Here is a 21837-nt window from a genome sequence, read left to right on the forward strand (position 1 = left end):
ACAGGCGCATTTACTACTCTTTAATTCACTCGAGTTATGTAACATCCGATATGAATATATATATATATATATATATATATATATATATATATATATATATATATATATATATATATATATATATATATATATATATCGCTCTCAAGACTTGAGAGCGATCGGCGGCAGTGTCAACGCCTTCTTAAAGGATGTGAACGAAACTGTTTATAATGTAGCTGCTCTTTTTTTTTAATGTTTCTTGAGTAGTTTAGTAGTAGTGCTTGTTTTTTCAGTTTACTGGCTTAGTATCTACAAATTAAAAACATGCCTAGTGTTGATTCTCTTCCGTGCTTCATATATATATATATATATATATATATATATATATATATATATATATATATATATATATATATATATATATATATATATACACGTGTGTCAAACAAAATACAGTGACATAACGCTTAATCTGTTCTTCCTAAAAGAGCGTCTCGGTCATTTTTATCGAAGATCACCACATTTCGTCTCCACGGTATGTGTTTGTTTAGTGTTATGATACCTGAATTTCAGATAATCTTCAAAAATATTGCTGGTGTCTCCAATGACATGGAAATAATTTATAATTAAACTTGCATCAGCCTTGTGAGGAAAAGGAGCACTGAAGCCGTTCATTTCTTTGCAGCTTCGTCAGTTATTGAAAGGTTAGATCTGCCCCCCAAAAATGAGTCTTATCATTTTTATGGTTACTCTGATCGCTTATACTGAGGGCCAATCTCTGTACAATGACATTGAGAACAACATATCGTTTTATACCACACAAGCCTGTTATAAAGAATGCTATGGTAAGTCATAAAAAATATATTTTTCTCACTTTTTAATCTGTCGCTTTTTATTTCGTTATAACGTATAATGATTTTTTTCTGATTTTGAATGTACTTGAACGGATGATAATTTAGTTGAATCATTATATTACATTGAATTCCTTCGTTACACCGTATAATGATGATTTTTTTCCTGATTTTGAATGTACTTAAACGGATGATAATTTAGTTGAATTCATTATATTACATTGAATTCATTAGTTACACCGTATAATGATTTTTTTTTCTGATTTTGAATGTAATTAAATGGACGATAATTTAGTTGAATCATTATACTACATTGAATTCCTTCGTTACACCGCATAATGATGATTTTTTTCCTGATTTTGAATGTACTTGAACGGATGATAATTTAGTTGAATTCATTATATTACATTGAATTCATTAGTTACACCGTATAATGATTTTTTTTCCTGATTTTGAATGTAATTAAACGGATGATAATTTAGTTGAATTCATTTTATTACATTAAATTCATTAGTTACACCGTATGATGATTTTTTTCCTGATTTTGAATATACTTAAACGGATGATAATTTAGTTGAATTCATTATATTACATTGAATTCATTAGTTAACTCGTATAACGATTTTTTTCCTGATTTTGAATGTACTTTAACGGACGATAATTTAGTTGAATTCAATACATTACATTGAATTCATTCGTTACACCGTATAATGATTTTTTCCCTGATTTTGAATGTACTTAAACGGATGATAATTTAGTTGAATTCATTATATTACATTGAATTCATTTGTTACACCGTATAATAATTTTTTCCTGGTTTTGAATGTACTTAAACGGGTGGTTATTTAGTTGAATTCATGCAACAGTTGCTAAGCTTTAACTTATGTCCGTTTATTTAGAGATATAAATGCTGATTATGTGTTTGTACAAAGAGAAGCAAAAATAATGAAATAACGAAAAAAAGTTTTTTATACAAAATCTGGATTTTCTTTCAACAGATAGAGATGTGCAATTGCAAACACAAGTAACGAATCTAGAAAATCAACTGAATTCGCTTAGAGGTATTTTTGTTCCAATTTTAAAAATGAGCTCTAAGTGTTCTCATACCCATTTGTAAATTGAGTAATAAGTATAAGGACTGATTTTTTATCTTTGCTAATGACACTTCACAATAAAATAATATTGTTTATATTTTACAGAAAAGGAGGAGATTTTGCAATTTCAGCTTAAATGTGAAAACAAAACAGGAAAATGTGAGTTTTCTACTATTTGTCTTCCAATATTCAAAGATTTTCTTTCTGTTCATTAACCCCAGACGTATATGTTGTTCAAGGGCAAAATCCAAATACGTAATTGACAAATTACCTTGATTAAGTCAACATAGGTTTTAAATCATGAGATATATCCAACAACGAATTATAAGATAATTTCATTGTTTCAAAGACAGTATTTTTATTTCCGTAAAAGTACACCATGTTCATCGTTGTATTTGATTTCACGAAAGAGTTCATTATGTGTCAATATTAGTACATAAATGCACATGTATACAACTGCATTGAAAAAAAATCTCATTATAAAAGTTATGGAACATGTAAATGCTGTGTTAAAACTAAGTGAAAAACAACGCTTAACATGTATATAATTTTAGATCAAGCAGGAAATGTTACAGATACTCAGTATTGCTTCATTCGTTCATCATTAACATGGGATGATGGGAAGGTATTTCTGCTTACGCGTTTCTTACATCTATTTTCCGGTTCCGGTACTTTTTAAAATTATTCTTAGGCTTTGTTCAGCAAACAAATATTTTATAACAAATAATATAACGAATGCCAACATACAATGCAAATTTCTAGAATTAATACGTTATATTATATATTTCATACCACGTCGAACCTTTGAACATACAAAACGCATTAATATTATTTTTTACATTCGATAAAATAAGACAGCGTAGAATATAAAAAAAAGATATGAAAATATGTATGCACTTTGTGTTTATTTGCATTTACAGACGAAATGCCAATCATTTAACTCGTATCTTCTTGAGATCAACTCTGAGGCAGAACAAAGCTGGTTAATGGAAGAAAGTTAGTCGCTTGATTTTTTTTTATCTCATAATGTTTACGCTTGACCAACATTATGTGAGCTTAAAGTAAAAAAAAAAAACAACAAAAAACAAACATTTCTTTTTCCTTTTTTGTGCTGTAAGTTTTTCATTAACAATGGTGAGGCAAGGGATAAAATTATAGATTATATCAATTTGATTTAACTAAGTAAAGTGACATTATATGTAGCAAAGTATCAAAGGAATATATGCAATCAAATACATGTGTATTTGTAAAGAATGTGTTATGAAATGAGATTAAATAGACCATTGCATAGACTAGTGCATTTTTGTGCGCCGTAAATTGTAACTTTTCAACATGAACAGAACTGTAGCTCTCAGGTTCAAACCGCTGCGCCTATAAAAATAACTCGCCTTTATCAATGAATAGAGGAACCTTAGCTTTGTTGCACATAATTCTATAAATTTAATTCATTTAGTTTCAGAAGACAGGTGGTGGATTGGAGCCAGAGAGGACACAGACAATGAAGTTTGGGTGTGGGATCACTCAGGGGATGAGCTGGTCTTCCAAAACTGGGATACAGTTGGGTCTCAACCAAGCGGTGGCACTGCTGAGGATTGTGCTTTGTCAGATGAGGGCCTTTGGCATGATTATCCGTGCGATTCAAGATATAATATAATTTGTGAGAGGGGCAAATAATATAAGAGATACACTGATTATTATGCCAATGCTTATAAAATGATCAACACAAGTTTTTACTCATTAAACAATGTTGAAAACGCAATTCGCTAGCGGAATAATACATGCAATGCTAATGTGTACCGAAGAGCTTTTTTTTTTGGGGGGGGGGGGGGGGCAGTGTTTTATGAATCATTGAAAAACAATTATATGATTAAACGTACTTCTATTTCATAAAAATGAAAGCAAAAGTTCTTTTTGTGACATTGTATATAATAATTAATCAATCAGTTTGTCACTCCTGCACGTAGCATACACCGTGACCTTTGCTAATTGGATCAGCGTTGGAATTTACATTATAACTGCTTTCAATTCATCCGTTAATAGGGGAAATCATAAATCATGGAGCATGCACTATCTATATTTTGTTGATTATAAAAAAAAGTACTAACTATAGTTGATGACGCATTTATTAGAAAATTGGAGTATGATGTCAGTTTTGATTGTACGAAAGAAAAAAAAAATTATATGGCTTAAATAAAATATATTCTATGAATGCAAACTCACTTTATTCCTTTTATACATATTTAGGCAGTTTCTACAATGAAAAAAATACATAACCCGCGTTAGCGCGTTATGTAAATTTTTACTGCAATGATTTCTACCTTCAAAACCCGCATGAATCATCAAAGAAAGCATTTTATTGTTTGTATTAAGATCCTTCTTTCAACTAATTATTAAATTGAGCGTAAAAAGTAAAATTCACTAAATTACTATCTACTTACATAAGTACTGTAGCTAAAAGAAACAGCCAAATCGTCTCATGTGAGACTTTAAGTCAGACACCATCATGACATGATTTTTCTCAGGTAGTTTTAGGTCCCGACCAATCGATAAACAGGGCGTATCAATTTCTGTCCTGTCACTTTATTGCCAGTTTCAGCCGCTGTATATGTCGACCAATCGAAAAATGGGGCGTGTAAATTTCAGTCTTGCTCTTTCTATAGAGCTATGAATTACGTATTACTTTCTGTAAGAAATAGGGGAAATACTTGGTAGATGTACAACGTAAACATTATATAAATAGTGCCTATTTGGGAGGGTAAAAAATGAAATTGACATCCCGAGGAAACCGTTGTCAACCTCCGCTTCGCGTCGGTTGACAATGGTTTTCGAGGGGTGTCAATTTCAACTGTTATCCTCCCAAACAGCCACTATTCATTTTATTATTTGAATCATCAAAGAAAGCATTTTATTGTTTTCATTAAAAACTTTAACTAATTAATAAATTGATTATGAAAAGTAAGTAAAATTCACTAAATTACTGTTTATGTACAAAAGTACGCTAGCTAAAAGAAACAGCCAAATCGTCTCCTGTGAAACTTTGAGTCTGGCATCATCACGATTATTTCGTGCAGTCCGTGATTTTACTATTATTAAACAGGTCGTGCCAATTTCAGTCCTGTCACTTTCAGCTGCTGTAAATTTCGACCAATCGATAAATGGGACGTGTATATTTCAGTCTGGCTATTTCTATAAAGCTATGAGTTACTAATAACTTTCTGTAAGAAATAGAGGAAATTATACTTGGTAGATGTAATTCGAAATATACTTATATCTTGATATTCTGGTTACAATTAATTGTATTAATGTGAAGCATCAAGTAATTTACACCATCTCTATAATCATTTGTAATTTTGTATATTTCCGGATAAGTCTTGTGTTCCGTACAGATTCCTGTATAACAGAGTTCATTATCATAATCACGTGGACTTTTTATCCACAATATTCGAGTAACAAGTATATTTTCATCGTGTTATTAGTCCCCTACCGGTTTTCACCGGAGGGGACTATAGCTTTCCTCTGCGTCCGTCAGTCCGTCTCTCTGTCTGTCCGTTCGTCTGTCTGTCCCACTTCAGTTTTCCACACTTTTTTTTCTTTATGCGTTTGAGGAATAATATGAAATATGCTGAACAGCTTCAAAATGTCAAACTACAGATCAAGTTTACTCTTTTGTTGCGTCTGGTTGACATATTTTCGAAAAAAATAATTTTTTTATATTCCAATTTTTTAATGTTCGGGTTCGATATTCTGCATAACAGTGCATTGCTTCACAATTTCCACAAACCGGTAGGGGACGTGTATTGCTTATGCAATACTCTCAGGATGATTGTTTTGATTAACAAGGCATCAATTTTCTTTGTGAGACTTAAGCAGCTCAGCCAATGCAAGTCGAAGCGAATTTTGCAAATTGGTGAAATTGGACTGACCTTTAATGCTATGGCTCTTCTCGCAACCTCCCTTTCATTCAATTTCATGACATAAAACATATTTTATGATTGATTCCTCCGCTGTGCGAGGATTTAAACAATTTGTTTCAAACAATTCCTCCGCTGTGCGAGGATTTAAACAATTTGTTTCAAACAATTTAAACAGCCATGTGAATGGAAACTTGAATTTAAGCTGTGATGAAGTACAGATTAGTTATAGTGGACAGGGAAGGTTCTTTGAAGAAGATTTGCCGCTTGGCATAACTTAGGTAAGTAAACAGCACCTGGATGTGGTCATTAGTCAAGCTATGTCTAATTATTTGTGAAAGCCAGAAAAAAACTGTGCGCTTGAGTTTTCAGACGTTTAGCTGAATTTGTTGTTGATTTATGATATGTAGAATCTGTAAAAATCATTAATAGTTGTTGTAACTTTACACAGAACTGCTCCGTTAAAGAAAATACGATACGAAGTTGATCAAAAGCAAGGTTGAGGTTTTAACTTTCGTTCGTCTCTCAGGATTCTGGAATCCCTCAACTTGTTCTTAAGTCTACCTCGATAATGGGAAGAGAACGATCCATTATGGTTTACAGAAGGATGCACTATCACAATTAGCTATGTCCTTTTCCGTGACAACATTGACTGCATAACCCCCCCCCCCCCCCCACACACACACACACACACAGAATAACCAAGTTGGGAAGGGGGCAGTGTTTTTTGCTTACAGAAGAGTGTACCATCAAATTTAGCTAAGTCCCTTTTCATGAGAATATTGGCTGCATAAAAATGCAAGTGCTTGTCTAAGTTTTGGAAGTACTTTTTAGAAATACATTTTATGTTATGCTTACTTTTACTGTGATACTTAGACACCTGCTAAAGTTCATCCGCTTATCGTTTTCCTTCATCTTCACCAACCAGAATAATGATTAATGCAGGATCGGATTGGAATATTTTAATAAATGACACAACATGACGTAAAAAACTCCCCAAGCATATGTTTTTTATAGGAAAGCGACTTCAAGGCATAATCCAAATCATAAGTGTTAAGGAAGCATATCAAATCTTAATAGATTTGTATGTCCTAAATGAATAATCAGCATCACAATGATCTCACTTGTCACCTTGACCCTGAAGGATGATCGTCTCCACTGTCTGAACAAGAACCAGTTCTGGTGTATATTACTTTTTCCATCATTCAAATATAAAAATGGCAAAGCTTACAAGGAGAAAGCATTTAAGAACAGCAAAGATTATTATTAAATTAGTAAATTAATTCAAAACATGTGCATTGTATATAAAAAAAATCTTGGGATTTTGTACAAAATAAATGCGAGAAATATATAGTCTGAATTTGCAGTATATAGTTCATATAAAAAATTCACACCGTGGATACACTGCCTGCCTACATTTTGAAGTAAATGGTATATGATTGTTTTCATTTACCTCCCTTGTGGTAGCAGTCAAATGTTTAAGGTTAGGGCTCGTGTATAACCTATAATGATTAAGCTCAGTTTGCTATTTTACTAACGAATTTTACCACATCATTATAGATGATTAATTATGTCCTGTTTGCTTTTTACCGTTCAAGAATTACAACCTTGTTACAGATAATATACATGTATACTTAATTTTGAAGACCTCATCCTGTTTAAGCATGTCTAACACGTGTGATACAATCAATATATAATTTCCTTCCGCTTTTTTTTCTTCCTAAAATCACAGTTTTAAAACACCTTTTCTTGTTGGTAACATGATTTTTTTTTTGAATGCAATATGTGTGTAAAACATGATATACCTAGCTATCTGGAGCAGTTTAATTGCGTGCATAGTGTAATTATATCCTTACATTTATTTGTTTTACAGCTTCAAAACCAAATGAAGAAGGATATATGGCTGGACTGTATTTAATTCAGGTGACAATTTTGATATGTTTGATTGCCTGTGTTGATGGACAGGCTTTGTATGAAGAGATATGCGTGAACAAAATTGTAAATGAGATGCACCAATTTTATGGTAAGTAATGTGGATTGTTTTCACTTGACTACATATAGTCAACATGAAAAAATAAAATATATTCTCATTCAGATTTAGAAGATAAAAAGGGGTTAAGATTACAAATATATCTTTAAATTCTTAGTTGAGACTTCAACCATTATTTTTTTCTGTTGTGAAAGCAAAATTAAGACAAAGCAAACAATAAATTTTGGAAATGTACATATCACAGATAGAGAGATGCAACTCCAGACACAAGTGAACAAACTAAAAGATCAACTTGGTTCTTGTACATGTAGAGGTAAGTTTTACTTTTAACAAGACCCTATAGTATATGTAAGATTAATCACGAAGCTATATCTCGTACATGTACATGTATATTTTCATAACACCGACTCGTTTAATGGTTAAATAGAAACTTAAGCTTCAGAACATAATTACCACCACCCCCACCCCCCCCCCCCTTAAAAAAGTTCAACATGTATAAAACGTTGTACAATTTACTAAGTTATTTCCCCAAACTTTACAAATAAGCGTCAATGTTGTGAGTATGTTTTCTAATCCTTTAGGTAATATATATTCGGCATATATCAAATTTAGAACCCTTATATGAATAATGAAAATAAAATACCATTCATTTTTTATTGTCTATGCTTAGTGATTTTTTTTCTTAAAGCTGCTTGGTCCGATTTTTTTGCAATTACAGTATCAAAATTTTTTTCATACAAATCATTTATCTTAGAAAGATATGGACTTTCTCCTATTTACACCAGCAGAATCAGTCTCCTTCAAAGTTAGAAATATTCAAAGTAAATAAAAATAATTTCTCTTTGGGCAAACGAAAAAACAAACCAAAATGCATCACGGGAATGTTTAGAAAAGGAAACCGCTTAGTTTCGTCCCCCGAATGATTGGGGTTATTCAACCCGCATGCTATGCATCCATTGTAAAGAAAGCAGGCTTTGGAAATATTCGCGAAGAAAACGTACACATGTTTATTTGTAATTTGTCTGATCATTTCGACCTTTATTTAAAGCGATGTAAAATTCGTAATACAACCATACCCGTATCGTCGTCAGGGGTGAAATTTAACATGAGGCGAAATAACGCGGTACCTTTTAATATCGTTTGTTTTGTTAGCAAATTTTGTACGTAATTTTCTTCATTGAAATTTGGCATAATTGACGGGTAAAACTACTGCAATGTCTACTATTATACATATAGTAAGCATAGCCATCGTTTAAAAGCGTGCATAAAATTTGATATAAAATCGGACCAAGCAGCTTTAAAGTACAAACATGAATTGATCATCTGCATATATATTTTGTTGAAATTTTGTATTGTTTGGTTTCTTTTATTTCAGACAAAGTAGAGTTTTTACAATTTCATCTGAGCTGTTTAAGTGAAAAGGGAATCTGTAAGTGAATAATTCATTATATCAATATATCCGCCCGTTCGTTCGTCCGCCTACCTGTTTATCTAAAAGTCTTATAAAATAATAATTGTAGGAAGAATGTCACGGTTTTTTTTTAAATAAGCATATCTCGTAGTAAAATAAAAAACAGTGACTTATATTGTGTTTTTTTTTTCATTTGCACTAATTACGTTTTCTTAAAATTGTTGCACTCTAAGGGAAAAAAAGTATCGCTTTGAAACAGGATATATGAATAATCATTTTTTACAAATCAACATTATTCATAAAAATAAATGTTTTTGGAGTTCTTCAAAATATTTTAATAAACTTGTAAATGATATATGGAAAGGATTGGACTTTCAAAAAACAAATGATGTTTTACTAGAATGTATTTAAAGGGGCATGTCACGATTTTGTTCAAATTTTGTTTGTTTTATTATTTACAATGCTTTATGAATGCATTTCTAATGATCAAATGTTTGGGCGCCAGTCAATGAGTTTTAAGCAAGGTTCAGTGCTCACAATTCTTCGTATTGTAAACAAGGCTCGTGCTCTGTTTCTGTTTAAATAGGTTCAATATACCGATTAAAAACATTTTTCAAGCTGATTTGTCTATCTTCTTAATTATTTTAAGCATACATAAACAGTTCCTAATGATTAACACTTTCATTTCAGGTCTTAAACTGGAATTTTCACTTCAACATTCAAAATGTAAACAAAGGCTTTGTTTACATTGCGAAGAATTGTTAACTCTGTAACTCGCTTATAACTCAACAAATGACACCCAAATTTTGGTTCCCTATTAAAAATGCCTTATTAGAGCACTGTAAACATTGAAATTGAAAAAAATAATTTTCGACCATAATTGTGACCATGGCCCTTTTATAATATGTAATTTCAGATCAAGAACAAAGTGTTACAAAGAATCAGTATTGTTTCATAAAATCGGCTTCTACATGGACTGACAGCAAGGTATTTTGTAAATACGATTATTTTCACTATGTACCATTGGAATGTGATATTGTTTTGCATACCTTGTTTCAGTATTTTGTATGTTAACTGGCCTATAGATTGCATAGTGACATGTTATAGTCATAGCAAATCGTGCATGGCTTATAAGAACAACGACGGGTTAGCTGTTGCTAGAAACTGCAAATGTTTTCCACCGACAAACAAAATTAAGCTGATGTACTTCTATTATATCTTTTTATGTACTCAATAGAATAAGAATTATAACTGTTTTATTAGCATATATGGAAAAAAAACTAAAGGACCTTAGATTGTAGGACATAGATTGTTATTAAGAGAATTTGTATGCGTGACATACATTTGGTCTGAAACATTTTAAGACGTAGGCTCTTTGAATTTTTTTTTATTATTTTTGAATAACGAGACGATTCCTACATTCAAAACACAAGGATTCCTAGATTTTTTGAGAGATATTAAACGTTATCACGACACTTTGTTTCATTTGATTTTGATTTTTACACTGCAAGAAAAGTCATTGCATTTTAGATGTCTTCATATTTTTGTACATGAAAAAATGACAAGAACAAACCGTCAACCATCACAAAAATCCATAAAACGAAATATTAATTCAAAGCAGATCCACACGGACCTCCAAGAGATAGAGGTAGGATCAGATGCCTAAGAGGAGTGAGCATCCTCTGCTGACCGGTCACACCCGGTGTGTCCTCTTTTTCTGAATCGGGAACATTTCGTAGACATTTAGGTGATGAATTATGGTCTAACAATTAGTATGAAAAACGTCAGTCAGCATGCGCCCCAGTGGAAGATTTTATGTGCTGAAAAGGTTGTTGAATCGACCATAGAACTTACGAAAAGATGACTTCAAACGAGACTGTTGATAGTCCTGTTTTATCAACTTGTTTGTCAGCGGCTTGCCTCGCCTTAGAAACTGTTCATACGAAGGGCATGCTCTTTTGTATCAAATTAACTGAGACACAAAAACACCATATGCGGGTGTTGAAGGTATATTGCTACATAAATAAGAAAAGTTGACTACAGAAAATTAAAGTCATCGCGTTTGTCAAAAAATTTTGTAAACAGGTTACCATCAATGTCCATTTCCAGTAAAATATCAAAATATGAAACAAATGACGCAGACTTGTAGTATCTTTTTTTCAACTTATTTGTATTAGTAAATAACATTTTTAAAAAAGACAAAATTTCCGCAGAAATTTATTCTAATCAGAGCTTAACACAAATAGGTGACAATCGTTTATGAATCATGAACATTTATACGTGAATTCAAAAAAAAAAATGTTTGTACATAGTCACTTCTTTAAATACCGCTTCTAGTTATATGAAAATATGAACAAAATATCCCTTATCATGAAATCCACAAAATAAATATATTGTTAATGCTAATTTATTGCACTGTGGTTATATTAAACTCTTTAATAAGACATTTTATGGCCTAGGCAGTTAAATATTTCCGTAAAAGTACATGTTCATTTCCGTAAGAATTCAATCGCGTGTTCCGTTGAATTTACTTTCTTATTTCCCATTTTCGACTTCAAGTGCAATGAAATGGAAAAGTTATCCCTCTTAGGACTGAGTATTTCATTGAAAAAAAAACCTATCGTCTATGTTTTAACAATAAAAGGATTCTGTGCGATGACTACAATATCCTGTTGTTGCAACTCATCAATATCAAGTAACACTGCATTATACATGTACCATGTATATTTGTATTTTTGCGTCCGTGTAATGTTTTGGTCTATATATAAACACCAAAACAACTGGCAACAAAACGCTACCTTGATTTTATTAATTAAAAATGAGTAATATATTACAAATTAATACAATGTATATTAGAAGTGTTATATGATCGGATATGCATACTGGTGTATCTTTTTTCTTTAGACAAAGTGCCAGTCGTTCGGGGGACACCTTCTCGAAATTGAAACACAGTCTGAGCAGACCTGGTTAAAGGGAAAAGGTGTGTTTAAACGTACTGTACATGTAGATATTATGCATTTGTACAAGGTAAATAATTGATAAATGCAGAATTTGTTGGTCACGGCACTAAGTTTATTTATCGATGAGATTAAAATAAAGTGATTGCGCTTTCTAACATGGTATATGAAACCGACACTTTACAAAAGTTGCATACATACTGCGATATAGCATGTGTGCATAGAGTAGTCTGCAAATAGAATGCATATCATTTTATGGTTGGAAGCTTGTTGCAATATTAGTTACGTGTTGCCTTAAAATCCACACTGTATACATGTATTTAACCACATGTGGTTGAAGACAGGCTCCTTAAGCACCTGTGGTATTTGACTACTGAGACATCATCATCATTGCCTCCCCTAAAATGTCATAGAAAATCTACCTTGATTGACTTAATCGAACAAAAAAATTATATGTAAAAAATTGTATTTGTTTTTAATATGAACATGGACTAAAAGGGGTTGTATATCCCCCACTTGGAACAATGAAGACGAGACAATTTCAATTTAAATTAGCATTTTATTTCTTTGTCTGTATGCATTGTTTTTAGTATAAATTTCACGAGGGAAGTCAATTCGGTGCGTTCAATCTATAAAAATGACAGGTAAAGTTTTCAAAATTAAGCTGCACATCGTTTTTTTTTTCATAAATCTTGGATCATTGTATGTTTTAACTTACAAAATTTAGGTATGGATGGATCTTGACTCCTTCCTTAAAGTACATTTATCTTAAGAATAAATTTTTATTGATATTTTTTGATTTATTATAATGGAGTTTAGACGCATGATGGGTCAAATTCGTGGTTTTTATCAAACAGTTTTAATTTATTAAGTATTTCCAAACAGTTAAATTTATTCAGCCGTATTCCATTGTATCAATATAGCTCACTGTGATAGGGGGGGGGGGGTGGCTCTTAGTTCTTATTTCTCGATTGATAGGGTCTTAGAAACATAAAGTTCTTATTTCTCGATTGATAGGGTCTTAGAAACATAAAGACGACGTTTTTGTTTCAATTCATTTAAGTAACATTTTTGCTTTTTTATTTGATAACTACGAAAAAAATACCTACTACAATTTTTGTAATGGTAACAATAACGTAATGTTTATATTTTGAACACACAATGTCTGATAAAAATAACGCTATCACAGATATAAGATTAGAAAGAAAACAAATAGAACAAAGGAGATAAGTACCAAGTGCATTCATTAATGTATATTACTTATTTGTCAGAATATGCAGTACTGTATTATACATGCACATGTACTGATGCACACTTTCATATGTAAAGATTTTTTATATGTTCATTATCCATTTCAAAATCCTAGGCACGAGGGAATTTGTCAGGCCTTGTACGATCTTGTATTATATGCAAACGTCGTGTATTACATGTACATGTACATCTGTAACACCTTAACAAGTGAAAAGCTGTCAATGTGACAGCAAACCGGGTTTTCTTTTATGTGAACTGTATCCATAATCCATGTCAACCCGTATCCAGTGAAATGGAGTACCCCATATGCAACATTTTGCCAAAATATGACTAAGTTCCAAAGCTGGAATTTTTTCGATAAATTATTGGGATTCAAAATCCTAGCAATATGCACACCTCTGATATATGTACAATTGATCTGCAAAAGAACAACTTCCTATCTTGAGAACTGTAGGAGGAGTTATCCGTACAATGCGGGTACCCTATATGCAATATTTTGCCAAAAAATGACTAAGTTCAAAAGCTGTTATTTTTTCGATAAATTATCGGAATTCAAAATTCTAGCAATATGCACACCTCTGATATATGTACAATTAATCTGCAAAAGCTGCAACTTCCCATCTTGAAAACTGTAGGAGGAGTTATCCGTACAATGAGGGTACCATTTTGGCAGCCGCCCGCCCGTCCGCCATTTTCACCGTTTTAATAACCGGATTTTTCCGTTTGAAAACCCGGTTAAAAACAATAGATACACCGTTGTTACGTAGAAGACACTAAAGCTGAAAATCTTCAAGGAAAATATATGCTATTTATTGTAAAAAATTGGAAAAAAATAATATTTTGAGTTTTTTTTCCGCAATGCAAAAATTAAAATTGACAAATCACTTTGGCAATTTGTGCAAAATAACAAATTAACTTATGTATACCAATGTTTTCTCATGTCTGGTAACTTTGACATGTATTGCTTAAGAATAAAAACATTTTTTTTTTGCGGGGGGGGGGGGGGGAGAGGTTAAATAACAGGCAAATATACCCAAGAAACTAATTCACATCAATTATCATTATTTATTAAAATGTTGTTTTATTCCATATCTGTTTTTGTTTGGTGAAAAACCATTTTATACGGAAAAATAACTAGGAGAAATGTATTTTTTGTTAAAATTTTTAGTTGCATTTCCGGACAAAAGTTTGTCATATAAAATTTCTGTTTTAACAAGAATTGTTGCATAATTATAATTGCACTGTTTTCTGTTGGTCGGGAAGTGAAACTATGCAATTTACTTTATTTTCATTCAGTCTCCATCTTGGGAGAACGATTGTGGATCGGCGCAGTTTTAGACACAATAAAAAATCTATGGGTTTGGGATCATTCAGGCACTGCACTGAATTTTACGAACTGGCATCCAGAAGAACCAAATGGTGAAGGACGTGAACAGTGTGCTCTGATATGGAACGCTGACCTGTGGCAGGATTATCCTTGCACTGACTTGTTTTACATCATCTGTGAAAGGAAATAAGAACGATTCTATAATGCGAACAAGTAGCCAATAACTAATATTGTTATAATCTGCAGTTTATACTCTCATTATTGATGAATCATTTTTTTACTGTGATAAATTGCCATGTGAAACTCATTTTCAATTTCAGGATGTAGCTTTTGACATCAAAATGCGTATCCATGTATGTTCTACAAAAATATTAATTTCCACAAACTCATAAGCTTTATTTGATTCATAGATTAAACCTAACTCAAAATATCTTTTAAAATCGCTTGTTTCTGTCCAGTAGCTGCTGTCGGCTTTCAAGTAAGGAAATCCAGCTTCGGAAGACTAAATGTAATAAAAAAAAAATGAACGAACGAACATAGTTCTGCCTGGGACCATGCCCCATTTCTATCTCTTATAGACTCTCAAATCTTGTCTTTTTGGCGACCGGTGTAATCGTCTATTCCGCTTCTGTACAGTAAATGTAAATCCTTGATATGACATGCTCAGTTTCAAGTTGAAGTTTAAACAAAAAAGTTACTTTTTTGTTGGTCTTAATTACACAAGTCAAAAGTAGGTTTGTTCATTTTAACTCATTACATTACCTTAAAACAAACACAAAAAACAGCACATAATCATGATGATGCAATCATAACACAAACATATTTACGAATATAAAAATGTGAAACGTTTATCTCTCCTTTTTTTTTTATTAAAAAGTGTACCAGTTTGTAAACAATTGAGCGTTTTCCGTTTTGATTAATTATAAAAGCAACAGCTTTATATTGACAATTTCAGCACTCACCTGTGTCTATACGTAAGATGTTCCATTCATCTTATCAACTTAGAGCTTGGGATTAAACCGTTAATTAGCCTTTTCAAAGACGGCGGATTTTCTGTCACATTATTTGCACACGACACTTGAAAGGCGTAACATTCTATTGCGATGTTAGATAAATCTATCCAGTTTCCCAATGTGATTGAGTTTATGCATTTGCCGGGGCCTCTTTAAAAGCAATGTGTTTGTTTTGGGTCACACAAATCAATCATTACTTTTTTTTTTAGATATGATAGAACAGGAGCAAACATACATTTTATTAATCACCCAAATCTTTTCTTTTTTAACCGTTTTTAAAGTTTTCAATAAAGGCATACTGTTGGATTATACGTGGAAAAACTCGATAAAACCAACGACATGTAGCCTTACACAATATGATCAACTGAAAAATATTCCTGTTTGTTCTTTTCTTTAAGTTTATTTTAGATTTGATGATAACAAGGTTTTACTCTTGAACAATTTCAAGCTACAGTATACACATTGAACAATAATGACCTACATCAATAAGGATGTGACACATATATGTAAAATATATAATGGTTTCATTCAATAAATCTCTACTTAACTAAACACATTAACGATGTTTATTTAACCTCACTATATCGAGTCTTTGTTTTACACGGTATGTTTTAATGAGTAAACGTTTCACTGAATATCTCACGAAAAAATTGTTAATTATTTGACCTGGAAAATTTTATCTTAAAAAAAAACACATAGTGAGGTTAATAGTTCAGTTAAAATTCCTTTGTTCAATAACGATAGTTGAACAGTTTAAAATGGCATATCTTTTAGTTTTAATGATCATGTTGATCTGTGATAGCACCGGTCAACCTCTCTACAACAACCTTGGGTATGAGGAATCGGTTGATAATACGCTGACCTGTTATGCGGAATTTTACAGTAAGTCAATAATTCTTTATATCATTTGGTTTTTTTGTAGTGCGAAATGAAATCATTCAGTTGATGTTATTTTAAACTTGGTTTTTGTTTGATGAGAATCTTCGGACTGATATGAACATGCATTTTAAAAGTAATTTTCTATTTCCAAAGAAAAAAAATTATATGCTACGAAGTTTGGCTTTTATAGATAATATTATTGAAGTGGCGAAATGTTCTTTTAGATTCAGTAAAATCGAAAATCATTAAATTTACGACTTCCTTTTTAAACAAGGACTTAAAAAACACACACTAGTAACTTACTTTAAAAATTAGAATTCACATCATTTTTTTAATATATAACGTGGACGTACAGCACTGGTATTGATGAATAAAACTGTTATTTTACAGGCAGGGAATTACAACTTGAAAAACAAATTAAGAAGCTTACAAAAGAGATTGACTATTTAAAAGGTGATATCGATAATACGTATTTAAAACTTGTTTAACTCTTCTCTTATTTTTTTTTAGATATCAAAAAATTAAAAAAAAATAGTAGAATTTTGATCTGTACCTTATTCTGAGATGATTGCCATTTTAATTAAAGGTCCATTTTTGCCAATATCTATGAAAATATGTTAAGAAATAATGGTATCGTTGGCTTCGGAGAACAGTAGGATATCTATTATACTATACAGACAGCTTTTATCCTTATAGATTGGACTTCTTTCGTGAATTCCGAGTATTGGTTAGGACGCGAAGTGGGAACCTGGAATGACGCTCAGGTAATCGTCAACGCTAGCAGTCTTTATTAAAGATAAAACAATGAAAATATATGAATTTGTAATTACCAAAGTTTTACATTCTAGGCGAGTTGTAAGGCGGTTGATTCTAAATTAGTTGAAATAGAATCTGAGGCGGAAGACGTTTTCGTTCGTGCTCTTGCCATGAAACTGACCGGTAAATCTATTTTTTTTTATACGTACAAGTAGGACAAAATAAATAAATAAAAGCACACAATTTGTTATTCGTATAGGTACTTATATATACCGTTAGTGGTTTTAGCATGATGTATGAACATCTATTAAACAGATACGTATAAAGATTGTTAATGCTTTTAAATTTTGCGTTTGTTTACCTATTTCTATATTTGAACAGTGTATTTTAAAAAAAATGTTCAAGTTGATACAAATATATTTTATTTATTCTATATTTAGATTTCTACTGAATCTATCGATCTATATTGAATCCATACAACAAAGAAATAAAAATAAATCCAATATGTGTTTATTTTTTTAAGGAAGTGTTTGGTTAGGTGGTACAGACTTCGGGGTAGAAGGGCGATGGGTCTGGGAGTCTGACAGATCAGCATTTTCATACAGCGCATGGAACACAGCAAAAGGACAACCCAATGATTATTTTAAACAAAACTGCCTCACACTTTCTCTTAATAACAACCTAACTTGGTTTGACCAGAACTGTGATATGACATACCAATATATTTGCGAACGAAATTTTTTTCCAAATTGATAAAAAAAAGTTTCATGTCATCTGATTGTTAAAATGCTTATTGTATTTATCTAATTGATGGTTTTGTAAATGTCATTGTCACGAAACACGTTCTGTAAATCAATTAAACAGTCACATAAGTAGAGGATAATGAACTGTATAATTTTGTTATTTTTTAGCACTTTTAACTTTTATCAACTTGAATAAACTTGAATATATGATATCCTTATTTGACCCCCCCCCCCCCAACAAAAAGTGACTTTATTGATGTATATCATGTGTATTGACAATAAGGTTTTAATGAACGAATGTTTCATAACACTTATAACTAATATCAATGGTCAATTGATTAGAACCTCTGAATAGCTGTTGTGATTGTCAATTTATATTTAGAACTAGTTTCCTTCCGATAGTACTCCAATACTATTCTGATAAAAACAGATTTCTGTCCCAAATTATATCCTTTCTCTGATCACGCGTTTGCGGTGTCCTAAATTTCTACTATGATAAGTTGTACCATTTTGTATATTCGTCTACAAAATAATATCTCTTTAACGATAACCCCAGCTTTTTTCTCTTTTTTTTAAATTAATAAATGGAAAAAAAAGTGTTTGCTTCACCTAAAGCACAACCAAAATTTACCGACTGCCATTGACCGCTGATCGAGGGAAGCAAATTTAAATCATATAAACTTGAGTTTAATTATTAAGACTGAAGTAAGGGGGAAAGGGGGTTAAGCTCATAAAAAATTCAAATTTCGCTTGGCTTGGTTGATTTATTGTTTTTGCCGAGAAAAGTCAAACAAAATCAAGAGTGTCTTTCAAACTGAACATTAAAATTAATAATTAATTTGAAAAAAAGAGATCATAGCTGATTCTTAAATGAATAGAAGCAACGCATTTTTCTATACAAATAAAATCTATTTTATCTCGGGAATCCGCTACTCATGTCTATTAGTACATACATGAATGATTTAGTTGTAACACTACAAAGATGACATTTTTTTTTTCTAAAATGAACTTCAATCAATTGACTGTTAGATATCAATATGACATATGATTTGTTTTGATAATAATAACAAAGAAGAACAAAAATGGCTTTTCATTCTCTTTTAAATATACATGTACTCTTAAAAATGAATAAAATATATACCCAGTTTCACTATGTTGAATATTTTATGGCTTCTCATATTTGCCGTTAAAATATTTCTTCTTAAATACATGTATTTTTAAAAACTAATAAAAATATATCCAGTTTTACGTTTTATGTATGATATTATATCCATAACCATCTGATATCACATGTATATTCTGAAGGTAAGAAAGCCGTCGGAATTCCAATCCTTGGATTGCATTGTAAAGTACATTTGCTTCTTAACACATTACATAGTTACATGTAAGACAACTTTGTTTAATTAGGAAAACCCCTAGTTAGAAATAAATCAGTATATTATAGGCATCGGTATTTTGTATCATTGCATTGTAAACTATATTTGCATCTTAACATATTACAAACCGTTAAAAATTAGGAAACCCCCATTTTTAAAAAAATAATCAAGATATTACAGGCATGGGTATTTTGTAACATTAACACTATCTAGTACATGTGCGAAAAGGTATTCAAATATATTTTCAATCAGGTACTATGGTGTAGACAAAAGTTTAACACTATCTTTAACAGATGACTTTGGCAAGTTTGTAATTATGACGCAGACTCCGTTGTTCTGTTGTTTCTTCCTTTCTTTTGTATGACAAACCAGTTGTGGAGTGTGTATTGTATATGTAAGTTGTGTTGATTGTTAGGTGTTTCGAGTCAAAAAGATGAATTATACTGGTGCTTTCTCTTACGTTTTAAAGCTCTAAGTAGTGAGTTTAGTTGTACAAGATTAAGTTGGGATTAATAATTGCAAGCGTGTAAAACAGGCTGGTACTGAGATTGTTTTTTTTTCAAAAATGTTTTTGTCCCGGTCGTGTCACTGGTTTATTGTATTAAAGAGGTTCGCTCCTCTCATTTTGGGTTACTATTTTATGTCACCTATTATCAAAAAATTCTGCATCATATATCTCTTAATCTCTTAATAACAACCTAACTTGGTTTGACCAGAACTGTGATATGACATACCAATATATTTGCGAACGAAATTTTTTTCCAAATTGATAAAAAAAAGTTTCATATCATCTGATTGTTAAAATGCTTATTGTATTTATCTAATTGATGGTTTTGTAAATGTCATTGTCACGAAGCACGTTCTGTAAATCAATTAAACAGTCACATAAGTAGAGGATAATGAACTGTATAATTTTGTTATTTTTAGCACTTTTAACTTTTATCAACTTGAATAAACTTGAATATATGATATCCTTATTTGACCCCCCCCCCCCCCAACAAAAAGTGACTTTATTGATGTATATCATGTGTATTGACAATAAGGTTTTTATGAACGAATGTTTCATAACACTTATAACTAATATCAATGGTCAATTGATTAGAACCTCTGAATAGCTGTTGTGATTGTCAATTTATATTTAGAACTAGTTTCCTTCCGATAGTACTCCAATACTATTCTGATAAAAACAGATTTCTGTCCCAAATTATATCCTTTCTCTGATCACGCGTTTGCGGTGTCCTAAATTTCTACTATGATAAGTTGTACCATTTTGTATATTCGTCTACAAAATAATATCTCTTTAACGATAACCCCAGCTTTTTTCTCTTTTTTTTAAATTAATAAATGGAAAAAAAAGTGTTTGCTTCACCTAAAGCACAACCAAAATTTACCGACTGCCATTGACCGCTGATCGAGGGAAGCAAATTTAAATCATATAAACTTGAGTTTAATTATTAAGACTGAAGTAAGGGGGAAAGGGGGTTAAGCTCATAAAAAATTCAAATTTCGCTTGGCTTGGTTGATTTATTGTTTTTGCCGAGAAAAGTCAAACAAAATCAAGAGTGTCTTTCAAACTGAACATTAAAATTAATAATTAATTTGAAAAAAAAAGAGATCATAGCTGATTCTTAAATGAATAGAAGCAACGCATTTTTCTATACAAATAAAATCTATTTTATCTCGGGAATCCGCTACTCATGTCTATTAGTACATACATGAATGATTTAGTTGTAACACTACAAAGATGACATTTTTTTTTTCTAAAATGAACTTCAATCAATTGACTGTTAGATATCAATATGACATATGATTTGTTTTGATAAAAATGACAAAGAAGAACAAAAATGGCTTTTCATTCTCTTATAAATATACATGTACTCTTAAAAATGAATAAAATATATACCCAGTTTCACTATGTTGAATATTTTATGGCTTCTCATATTTGCCGTTAAAATATTTCTTCTTAAATACATGTATTTTTAAAAACTAATAAAAATATATCCAGTTTTACGTTTTATGTATGATATTATATCCATATTCATCTGATATCACATGTATATTCTGAAGGTAAGAAAGCCGACGAAATTCCAATCCTTGGATTGCATTGTAAAGTACATTTGCTTCTTAACACATTACATAGTTACATGTAAGACAACTTTGTTTAATTAGGAAAACCCCTAGTTAGAAATAAATCAGTATATTATAGGCATCGGTATTTTGTATCATTGCATTGTAAACTATATTTGCATCTTAACATATTACATACCGTTAAAAATTAAGAATCCCCCATTGTTAAAAA

At 31.3% G+C, this 21837-nt stretch overlaps 3 protein-coding genes across 5 annotated transcripts; all 3 read left to right on the plus strand.

The window, feature by feature from the left end:
* The first annotated feature begins 422 nt into the window (after positions 1 to 422).
* LOC128172457 (collectin-12-like) lies at positions 423 to 3745 on the plus strand. Of its 2 annotated transcripts, XM_052838255.1 has the most exons (7): positions 423 to 514; positions 665 to 824; positions 1829 to 1891; positions 2030 to 2083; positions 2479 to 2549; positions 2845 to 2920; positions 3378 to 3745. In XM_052838255.1, exons 2-7 carry the CDS (start codon positions 704 to 706, stop codon positions 3596 to 3598), a joined length of 606 nt encoding a protein of 201 aa, XP_052694215.1. In that variant the 5' UTR covers positions 423 to 514; positions 665 to 703; the 3' UTR covers positions 3599 to 3745. The 2 variants fall into 2 exon arrangements, with proteins under 2 accessions (XP_052694215.1, XP_052694216.1); XM_052838256.1 differs by lacking the exon at positions 1829 to 1891.
* A 3544-nt stretch (positions 3746 to 7289) lies between these two features.
* LOC128172454 (hepatic lectin-like) lies at positions 7290 to 15061 on the plus strand. Of its 2 annotated transcripts, XM_052838251.1 has the most exons (7): positions 7290 to 7590; positions 7709 to 7858; positions 8070 to 8138; positions 9201 to 9254; positions 10153 to 10223; positions 12141 to 12216; positions 14741 to 15061. In XM_052838251.1, the coding sequence occupies exons 2-7, from the start codon at positions 7735 to 7737 to the stop codon at positions 14959 to 14961; spliced, it is 615 nt and encodes a 204-aa protein (XP_052694211.1). In that variant the 5' UTR covers positions 7290 to 7590; positions 7709 to 7734; the 3' UTR covers positions 14962 to 15061. The 2 variants fall into 2 exon arrangements, with proteins under 2 accessions (XP_052694211.1, XP_052694210.1); XM_052838250.1 differs by lacking the exon at positions 7290 to 7590 and having other exon boundaries at positions 7624 to 7858.
* A 989-nt stretch (positions 15062 to 16050) lies between these two features.
* Positions 16051 to 19291, plus strand: LOC128172460 (perlucin-like). The gene is made up of 5 exons (XM_052838259.1): positions 16051 to 16666; positions 17054 to 17116; positions 17360 to 17427; positions 17512 to 17602; positions 17943 to 19291. The coding sequence occupies exons 1-5, from the start codon at positions 16543 to 16545 to the stop codon at positions 18170 to 18172; spliced, it is 576 nt and encodes a 191-aa protein (XP_052694219.1). The 5' UTR covers positions 16051 to 16542; the 3' UTR covers positions 18173 to 19291.
* The last annotated feature ends 2546 nt before the right edge of the window (positions 19292 to 21837 follow it).

Source organism: Crassostrea angulata, chromosome 2 (genome assembly GCF_025612915.1).
Source record: "Crassostrea angulata isolate pt1a10 chromosome 2, ASM2561291v2, whole genome shotgun sequence".
Classification (NCBI taxonomy): domain Eukaryota; kingdom Metazoa; phylum Mollusca; class Bivalvia; order Ostreida; family Ostreidae; genus Magallana; species Magallana angulata.